Raw genomic sequence first — 10,179 nt, 5'->3', positions numbered from 1 at the left:
TTTAAATTATAGCCAACTAATAAGAATAAAATATTCTACTTAGTATCAATTAGAACAAGTTGGATAGCATAAAGCTAGAAATATCCAATTAGGTTTTTAAACTGAGCTTTAAATGAGCCTCTTCTACAGGTTGTTGTTCTAAGTCAGTCCAACTCTTTGCAACCTCATGGATAATAGCCTGTCAGGCTCTTTCTGTCCATGGGATTTCCCAGGCAAGAATACTGGGATGGGTTACCATTTCCTTTTCCAGGGCATCTTCCCTACCCAGGTATTGAAACTGTGTCTCCTGCATGGCAGGCAGATTCTTTACCACTGAGCTACCCAGGAAGCCCAATATCATAAACCCAAAGTTTGTTATTTTTGTTTGTGCCAAACAGGGAAACAAGCATAAACCTCAATGGGAGAAGAAAACCACACTTTTGTGGCAGAATTTATCTTCCTTGGCCTTTCACAGGACTCACAGATCCAGATCCTGCTGTTTATTCTTTTTCTCATCATTTATCTGTTAACTGTGCTTGGAAACCTGCTTATCATCATTCTCATCTTCATGGATTCTCGACTTCACAGCCCCATGTACTTTTTTCTTAGAAACCTCTCTTTTGCAGATCTCTGTTTCTCTACTAGCATTGTCCCTCAAGTCTTGGTCCACTTCCTGGTGGAGAATAAAACTATTTCTTTTGTGGGGTGTATGACACAGGTCATTGTCTTCCTTCTGGTTGGGTGCACAGAATGTGCACTTCTGGCAGTGATGTCCTATGACCGGTATGTGGCGGTCTGCAAGCCCCTGCACTACTCCACCATCATGACCCCACAAGTGTGTCTCCAGTTGGCCATAGGGTCCTGGGCCAGTGGTGCAGTAGTGTCTCTGGTAGACACCACCTTTACTTTTCAACTTCCTTATCAAGGACAGAATATCATCAATCACTACTTTTGTGAACCCCCTGCCCTCCTGAAGCTGGCTTCAGCAGATACTTACAGAACAGAAATGGCCATCTTTGCAATGGGTGTGGCCATCCTCCTAGCTCCTGTCTCCCTGATCCTGGTCTCCTACTGGAATATCATCTCCACTGTGATCCAGATGCAGGCTGGGGAGGGGCGGCTCAAGGCTTTCTCTACCTGTGGCTCCCACCTCATTGTTGTTGTCCTCTTCTATGGCTCAGGAATATTCACCTACATGCGGCCAAATTCCAAGACCGTAAAAGAGCGGGATAAAATGATATCTGTGTTCTATACGGTGGTGACTCCAATGTTGAATCCAATAATTTATAGCCTGAGAAACAAGGATGTCAAAGGAGCTCTCAAGAAACTGTCTGGAAGAAAGTCCTTTTCTCAGAGACAGTGACCTTTAGGTCTGACTTTCGGAGGCATGGTAACATCCTTAAAAGAAGAACAGTCAGCAGTTATGAATTAGGTCATTTCAGGAAGAAGGATAAAAGTAAGGAACACATTTCAGAAACTGTGCCTATAAACAAAGGGAAGAAACAGAAGGATGAAAAGTTAGGTTACTTCTTGATTATGAAAAGGATTAAGTGCTATTTTGAAGGCACTTTTGGTTAATTCAGTTAACATGGACGTGTTCAAAGCATAGTCACTATTGAATCTACAAGGTTTAAACTGGATTATCCTGAGATAATATCTAATATGAGTTGAATACATTATTTTAACATCAAAGACATTTCAAGTTTGGATGTCCCAGTCATACAAACCTAGGAATAGTCTGATCAAAACCATCAACATGTTTGGAAGAGTCTTTAATACTGGGATCATTCACGGCCCAGAGCATTCCAGTTGCAAAAAGGTTCCAGAGACAACCCTACTTCCTAGCTCATGATGTTCTTTTCTGAAAGCTCCAGAAAATTTATTTCATCACCCCAAAGTTCATCAACCACAGATTATCAGAGTAAAAAGGGAATTCAGTCATCTAATCGAAACATGTCTGAGGCTTAAACTACTCTATAATATTTCTATTAATTGTCCATCATCTGTCTAAACAAGAATGATATAGCTAGCTCCGTATGCTCTAGGATCATTCCCTTTCATATATAGACAGTTTTTTACTATCAGAAAGATCTTCCTTCAGTTTTCCTGTATTTTCAACCAACTCTCACTACTTTTACTCCTAGAATAATTTTTCATTATCCTTCTGTACTAAAACTCACTGAAGTCAATTTCTATATCTACCCAAATTCATTTCTCACAGCCAATCACTCACTCACTTGTTCTTTTAAAATTCCTTTATCTAACATTCTTTGTTACCCTATATCCATTCAGATCATCTTCCTTTGAATGATCCCAATTTACCCAATGAATATCTCTTCTGAAAGTAAAACAGAATTAGAATTTTAGAAATTGGAGTTTACCAACTCTAGGCTGGTACCTCCATAAACTTAGCTGTCTCTAACTACATCTCACTGTGGCTCATCTTCTCTAGAATGGTCAATTCTGGAGTTCACTTCAGGTTCTCATGAAATCTTAATCCAAATAAACGGGCTGACAACTGCTTGGCTCTTTTACCCAAACTTTAATCAGTTACACATTTAGAGGCAATTCCATGGTAACCATTCCATAGTTACCATAAACATGGATCAGGAACAACATGCCTCAGATTGATTTTGCAGTAGAATATCTCCCCATTGAGGAGATATCTAGTAGCTAAAGTTCTTATTTCTTCCATTCATGTATCCATGAAATCATTTAAAAACCATTTATTGAGCTCTTATTTCATTTTATCTTATCCAACTCTGAGTGTATGCAATACACCCAAAGAAATGACTGACACATAATGTGTTTTCATACACATGTTTTGCATTTGTCACTATCCTTCCAAAATTACTAGAATAGACAAACTCTAACTGGAGAATAAGGATCAGAGAAAACCCCTGTTCAAGCTTGTGATAATTGAGGTGATATAGAAAAGGACAAAAAATTCATAGTTGAAGTTTGTAACTTGGCTGCCAGTGATGATCCAGATGAAATCTAATTCAGTAACTGGAGAAAAAAGAAAAAAACAGAAAATGTACGCAGAAAATGCAGACACTAATTTGGAAAAGTTTCGCCATGAAGGCGAAGGAAGAAATAAGATATGACTGTGAAAGTGGGATTGTGGACTTTTAATTTTCCTTTTTTTCTTTTATTTTTTTTAGATTTCTAGGCCCCTTCCCCTTTCCTTCAGACTTTAACCCCTTACTGCCACTTTCCCTAACACACTGCTCTTTTAAAAGCTCTTGGTTACTTTAATTTTCACACAGAATTAAATATTCAGATACTTTGCATTCTCATAATTCTTTGATCTTCATTCCTTCAATGATTTCAACCGTGGTCATATCTTAAATATTGTTGTTGCCTATAGTTGTCATCCCCACTTTCCAAACTGTGGAACTGCAAAATCCTGAGCAAATAAAATGACTGCTGCTTTAAGGCACTAAGTTTTGAGATGGCTTGTTATGCAGCAGTGGATAACTAAAGCTCAGAGAGAGTCATCTCCATCCCATTCAAATAGATGTCTGTGGGGCTTTTTCACATTGCCAATGAAAACTACTACCTCTCCTGCTATTGAGGGAGATGGGGATAAAGGACCAAGAAGCTTCTAAAGAATTATAATAAAGATGATGTATCAGTCAGGGTTTTTAGTTGCAAGTAACAGAAACTGTATGATTTAAGCTAAAAAGAAAAATCACTGAATAATATTAATTTCTATCTTCGGCCAGAACCACAGGTCTAATTCATTTATCACAGAATGGGTCAGAATCCCATGCACAGAGGAGCCTGGTGGGCTACAGTCCACAGGGTCACAGTCAGTCAGACACGACTGGTAACTTTGCACGCACGCATGCACGCACAGGTCAGCTGAGGATATTACTGCCATTTAGCACTAGGTGGCGCAATTTACACAGTCAATACCGTCTTCAGGCTGGCGCAGCAATTCGCTGAACCCGGAAATTGGAATATTGCAGCTTCCTCTACCGCTGGTAGAAAAAAAGAAATTGCTAACAACACAACCTCAACCGAGTGATCAACGTTAACATAAATAGTGTTAAATCCTGTTGACAGTATGTTCCCTTGAGATGATGTGATGGAAACAGCACTTTATGATCGGAAGATCTTCAAACCCATAACCTCAATCTCATTAGGAGAAAATTATCAAATTCTCTTACATGGGCTTCTTGTAAAATGTATAACCTTTACTCCTCAAAACTTTAAACGCCCTCAAAAACAAATCTGAGAAACTGTAACAGCCAGGCGGAGCCTAAGGAGACATGACAGTTCAGTTCAGTCGCTCAGTCGTGTCTGACTCTTTGCGACCGCATGAATCGCAGCACGCCAGGCCTCCCTGTCCATCACCATCTCCCGGAGTTCGCTCAGACTCATGTCCATCGAGTCCATGATGCCATCCAGCCATCTCATACACGGTCGTCCCTTTCTCCTCCTGGCCCCAATGCCTCCCAGCATCAGAGTCTTTTCCAATGAGTCAACTCTTCTCATGAGGTGGCCAAAGTACTGGAGTTTCAGCCTCAGCATCAGTCCTTCCAAAGAAATCCCAGGGCTGATCTCCTTCACAATGCACTGGTTGTATCTCCTTGCAGTCCAAGGGACTCTCAAGAGTCTTCTCCAACACCACAGTTCAAAAGCATCAATTCTTCGGCGCTCAGCCTTCTTCACAGTCCAACTCTCACATCCATACATCACCACTGGAAAAACCATAGCCTTGACTAGACGGACCTTAGTCGGCAAAGTAATGTCTCTGCTTTTGAATATGCTATCTAGGTTGGTCATAACTTTTCTTCCAAGGAGTAAGTGTCTTTTAATTTCATGGCTGCAATCGCCATCTGCAGTGATTTTGGAGCCCCAAAAAATAAAGTCTGACACTGTTTCCACTGTTTCCCCATCTATTTCCTATGAAGTGATGGGACCGGATGCCATGATCTTCATTTTCTGAATGTTGAGCTTTAAGCCAACTTTTTCACTCACCTCTTTCACTTTCATCAGGAGGCTTTTTAGCTCCTCTTCACTTTCCGCCATAAGGGTGGTGTCATCTGCATATCTGAGGTTCTTGATATTTCTCCCGGCAATCTTGATTCCAGATTGTGCTTCTTCCAGTCCAGCATTTCTCATGATGTACTCTGCATAGAAGTTAAATAAGCAGGGTGACAATATACAGCCTTGACGTACTCCTTTTCCTATTTGGAACCAGTCTGTTGTTCCATGTCCAGTTCTAACTGTTGCTTCCTGACCTGCATACAGATTTCTCAAGAGGCAGGTCAGGTGGTCTGGTATTCCCATCTCTTTCAGAATATTCCACAGTTTATTGTGATCCACACAGTCAAAGGCTTTGGCATAGTCAATAAAGCAGAAATAGATGTGTTTCTGGAACTCTCTTGCTTTTTCCATGATCCAGCAGATGTTGGCAATTTGATCTCTGGTTCCTCTGCCTTTTCTAAAACCAGCTTGAACATCAGGGAGTTCACTGTTCACATATTGCTGAAGCCTGGCTTGGAGAATTTTGAGCATTACTTTACTAGCACGTGAGATGAATGCAATTGTGCGGTAGTTTAAGCATTCTTTGGCATTGCCTTTCTTTGGGATTGGAATGAAAACTGACCTTTTCCAGTCCTGTGGCCACTGCTGAGTTTTCCAAATTTGCTGACATATTGAGTGCAGCACTTTCACAGCATCATCTTTCAGGATTTGAAACAGCTCAACTGGAATTCCATCACCTCCACTAGCTTTGTTCATAGCAATACTTTCTAAGGCCCACTTGACTTCACTTTCCAAGATGTCTGGCTCTAGATTAGTGATCACATCATCATGATTATCTGAGTCGTGAAGGTTTTTTTGTACAGTTCTTCCGTGTATTCTTGCCACCTCTTCTTAATATCTTCTGCTTCTGTTAGGTCCAAGCAACTCAAGACGGGCGGGTCATGGTGAAGAGATCTGACAGAATGTGGTCCACTGGAGAAGGGAATGGCAAGCCACTTCAGTATTCTTGCCTTGAGAACCCCATGAACAGTATGAAAAGGCAAAATGATAGGATACCAAAAGAGGAACTCCCCAGGCCAGCAGGTGCCCAATATGCTACTGGAGATCAGTGGAGAAGTAACTCCAGAATGAATGAAGGGATGGAGCCAAAGCAAAAACAGTATCCAGTTGTGCATGTGACTGGTGATAGAAGCAAGATCCGATGCTGTAAAGAGCAATATTGCATAGGAACCTGGAATGTCAGGTCCATGAATCAAGGCAAATTGGAAGTGGTCAAACAGGAGATGGCAAGGGTGAACGTCGACATTCTAAGAATCAGCGAACTAAAATGGACTGGAATGGGGAATTTAACTCAGATGACCATTATATCTACTACTTCAGGCAGGAATCCCTCAGAAGAAATGGAGTAGCCATCATGGTCAACAAAAGAGTCCGAAATGCAGTACTTGGATGCAATCTCAAAAACGACAGAATGATCTCTGTTCATCTCCAAGACAAACCATTCAATATCACAGTTATTCAAGTCTATGCCCCAACCAGTAACACTGAAGAAGCTGAAGTTGAATGGTTCTATGAAGACCTACAAGACCTTTTAGAACTAACACCCAAAAAAGATGTCCTTTTCATTATAGGGGACTGGAATGCAAAAGTAGGAAGTCAAGAAACACTTGGAGTAACAGGCAAATTTGGCCTTGGAATGCGGAATGAAGCAGGGCAAGACTAATAGAGTTTTGCCAAGAAAACACACTGGTCATAGCAAACAGCCTCTTCCAACAACACAAGAGAAGACTCTACACATGGACATCACCAGATGGTCAACACCAAAATCAGATTGATTATATTCTATGCAGCCAAAGATGGAGAAGCTGTATACAGTCAACAAAAACAAGACCAGGAGCTGACTGTGGCTCAGATCATGAACTCCTTATTACCAAATTCAGAGTTAAATTCAAGAAAGTAGGGAAAACCGCTAGACCATTCAGGTATGACCTAAATCAAATCCCTTATGATTATACAGTGGAAGTGAGAAATAGATTTAAGGGCCTAGATCTGATAGATAGAGTGCCTGATGAACTATGGATGGAGTTTCGTGACATTGTACAGGAGACAGGGATCAAGACCATCCCCATGGAAAAGAAATGCAAAAAAGCAAAATGGCTGTCTGGGGAGGCCTTACAAATAGGTGTGAAGAGAAGAGAGGCAAAAAGCAAAGGAGAAAAGGAAAGATATAAGCATCTGAATGCAGAGTTCCAAAGAATAGCAAGAAGAAATAAGAAAGCCTTCTTCAGCGATCAATGCAAAGAAATAGAGGAAAACAACAGAATGGGAAAGACTAGAGATCTCTTCAAGAAAATTAGAGATACCAAGGGAACATTTCATGCAAAGATGGGCTCGATAAAGGACAGGAGACATGACAACTTAGTGTAATATGGTATCCTGAGTAGAATCCTGGATCAGAAAATAAGGATAAAAAAAAACAAAAGGAAATCCAAGCAAAGTGTAAAGTTTAGTTAATAAAAGGTATCATTCTTATATTCTTAATTGTAGTAGATGTGCCATAATAATGTAAATAATAACAATGGACTGTGGATAATGACTGAAGCCATGAAATTAAAAGACTCTTGATCCTTGGAAGAAAAGCTATGACAAACCTAGACAGCATATAAAAAAGCAGAGACATCACTTTGCTGACAAAGATCCATATAGTTAATGTTTTTTTCCAGCAGTCATGTACGGATGTGAGAGTTGGACCATAAAGAAGGCTGAGCACCAAAAAATTGATGCTTCCATACTGTGGTGCTAGAGAAGACTCTTGAGAGTCCCTTGGACAGCAAGGAGATCCAACCAGTCAATCTGCAAGGAAATCAGACCTGAATATTTATAAGAAGGACTAATGCTGAAGTTGAAGCTCCAATACTTTGGCCACCTGATGTGAAGGGCCAATTCATTGGAAAAGACCCTGATGGCTGGGAAAGATTGAGGGCAGGGGGATAAGGGGGGTGAAGGAGGATGAGATGGTTGGATGGCATCACTGACTCAATGGACGTGAGTTTGAGCAAACTCTGGGAGATAGTGAAAACCAGGATAGCCTGGCATGCTGCTGCAGTCCATGGGTCACAAAGAGTCAGACACAACTAAGTAACTGAACAAAAACAAGGTCAATAATGGGAAAAGTTTATGGGGAGGTATCTGGGAATTCGTTGTACTACCAGGTCAGTTCAGTCGCTCAGTCACGTCCAGCTCTGGGACCTCATGGACTGTGTAGCACGCCAGGCTTCCCTGTCCATCACCAACTCCCAGAGCCTACTCAAATTCATGTCCATCGAGTCGGTGATGCCATCCAACCATTTCATCCTCTGTCATCCCCTTCTCCTCCCATCTTCAATCATTCCCAGCACCAGGGTCTTTTCAAATGAGTCAGTTCTTCACATCAAGTGGCCAAAGTATTGGAGTTTCAGCTTCAGCATCAGTCCTTCCAATGAATATTCAGAACTGATTTCCTCTAGGATGGACTGGTTGGATCTCCTTGCTGTCCAAGGGACTCTCAAGAGTCTTCTCCAACACCACAGTTCAAAAGCATCAATTCTTCAGCACTCAGCTTTCTTTATACTCCAACTCTTATATCCATACATGACTACTGTAAAACTATAGCCTTGACTAGACGGACCTTTGTTGGCAAAGTAATGTCTCTGCTTTTTAATATGCTGTCTAGGTTGGTCATAACTTTCCTTCCAAGAACTAAGCGTCTTTTAATTTCATGGCTGCAGTCACTGGTGCTGCTGCTAAGTCACTTCAGTTGTGGGACCCCATAGATGGTAGCCCACCACCAGGCTCCCCATCCCTAGGATTCTCCAGGCAAGAGTACAAGAGTGGGGTGCCATTGCCTTCTCCAGCTGCAGTCACTATCTGCAGTGATTTTGGAGCCCAGAAATATAAAGTCTGACACCGTTTCCATTGTTTCCCCATCTATTTGCCATGAAATGATGGAATGATCTTAGTTTTCTGAATGTTGAGCTTTAAGCCAACTGTTTCACTCTCCTCTTTCACTTTCATCAAGAGACTTTTTAGTTCCTCTTCACTTTCTGCCATAAGGGTGGTGTCATCTGCATATCTGAGGTTCTTGATATTTCTCCCGGCAATCTCGATTCCAGCTTGTGCTTCCTCCAGCCCAGCGTTTCTCATGATATATTCTGCATATAAGTTAAATAAGCAGGGTGACAATATACAGCCTTGACGTACTCCTTTTCCTATTTGGAACCACATATAAGTTAAATAAGCAGGGTGACAACATACAGCCTTGACGCATTACTTTCCCAATTTGGAACCAGTCTGTTGTTCCATGTCCGGTTCTAACTGTTGCTTCCTGACGTGCATACAGATTTCTCAGGAGGCAGGTCAGATGATCTGGTATTTCCATCTGTTTCAGAATTTTCCACAGTTTATTGTAATCGCCACAGTCAAAGCCTTTGGCGTAGTCAATAAAACAGAAGTAGATATTTTCTGGAACTCTCTTGCTTTTTTGATGATCCAGCGGATGTTGGCAATTTGATCTCTGGTTCCTCTGCCTTTTCTAAATCCAGCTTGAACATCTGGAAGTTCACAGTTCACGTACGCTGTACTATAGCTTCTCATTTTTTCATTAACTCTAAAACTGACCTAAAAAATAAAGTCTGTTTTTAAAAAAGCAAAGGAACTGATGCTCTTGCTTTAATCCCATGGACAGAGGAGCCTGGAAGGCTGCAGTCCATGGGGTCGCTGTGGGTCGTAAACGACTGAGCGACTTCACTTTCACTTTCATGCATTGGAGAAGGAAATGGCAACCCACTCCAATGTTCTTGCCTGGAGAATCCCAGGGACGGGGGAGCCTGGTGGGCTGCCGTCTCTGGGGTCACACAGAGTCGGACACGACTGAGGCGACTTAGCAGTTCTTAATTTACAGTCTAGACTGGGTGTATCTAATTGATTAATTCTTAACTCCAATGCAGATCAAGGCATTTAATATCAGATGTATTCAGTTTCTACGGACAGAGACAGGCTCCAACTCTCCACAACACTCAACAGAAGACTATAATTATAGAAAGGTTATTCAAATGATCAGACGCCTAAAACTAACAAATATCCATGGCACATAGCCCATGAAACTACCCCTTCTCGTATCTTGACAATCTACAAATTCCTGACTGCTTTTTGATTCCAGGAGAA

The 10,179-nt window shown here is 41.4% G+C and overlaps 1 protein-coding gene across 1 annotated transcript; it reads left to right on the top strand.

Moving 5' to 3' along the window:
• The first annotated feature begins 355 nt into the window (after positions 1-355).
• On the top strand, positions 356-1,342 carry LOC120876528 (olfactory receptor 2D3). The gene has a single exon (XM_040258491.1). It carries the CDS (start codon positions 398-400, stop codon positions 1,340-1,342), a length of 945 nt encoding a protein of 314 aa, XP_040114425.1. The 5' UTR covers positions 356-397.
• Positions 1,343-10,179: the final 8,837 nt, after the last annotated feature.

Source organism: Oryx dammah, unplaced genomic scaffold (genome assembly GCF_014754425.2).
Source record: "Oryx dammah isolate SB20612 unplaced genomic scaffold, SCBI_Odam_1.1 HiC_scaffold_17, whole genome shotgun sequence".
Classification (NCBI taxonomy): domain Eukaryota; kingdom Metazoa; phylum Chordata; class Mammalia; order Artiodactyla; family Bovidae; genus Oryx; species Oryx dammah.
This window is presented reverse-complemented; position numbering and strand designations above follow the sequence as displayed.

Coding starts and splice junctions, on each gene's coding strand:
- LOC120876528 (XM_040258491.1), top strand. CDS start 398: ATGGGAGAAGAAAACCACACTTTTGTGGCAGAATTTATCTTCCTTGGC.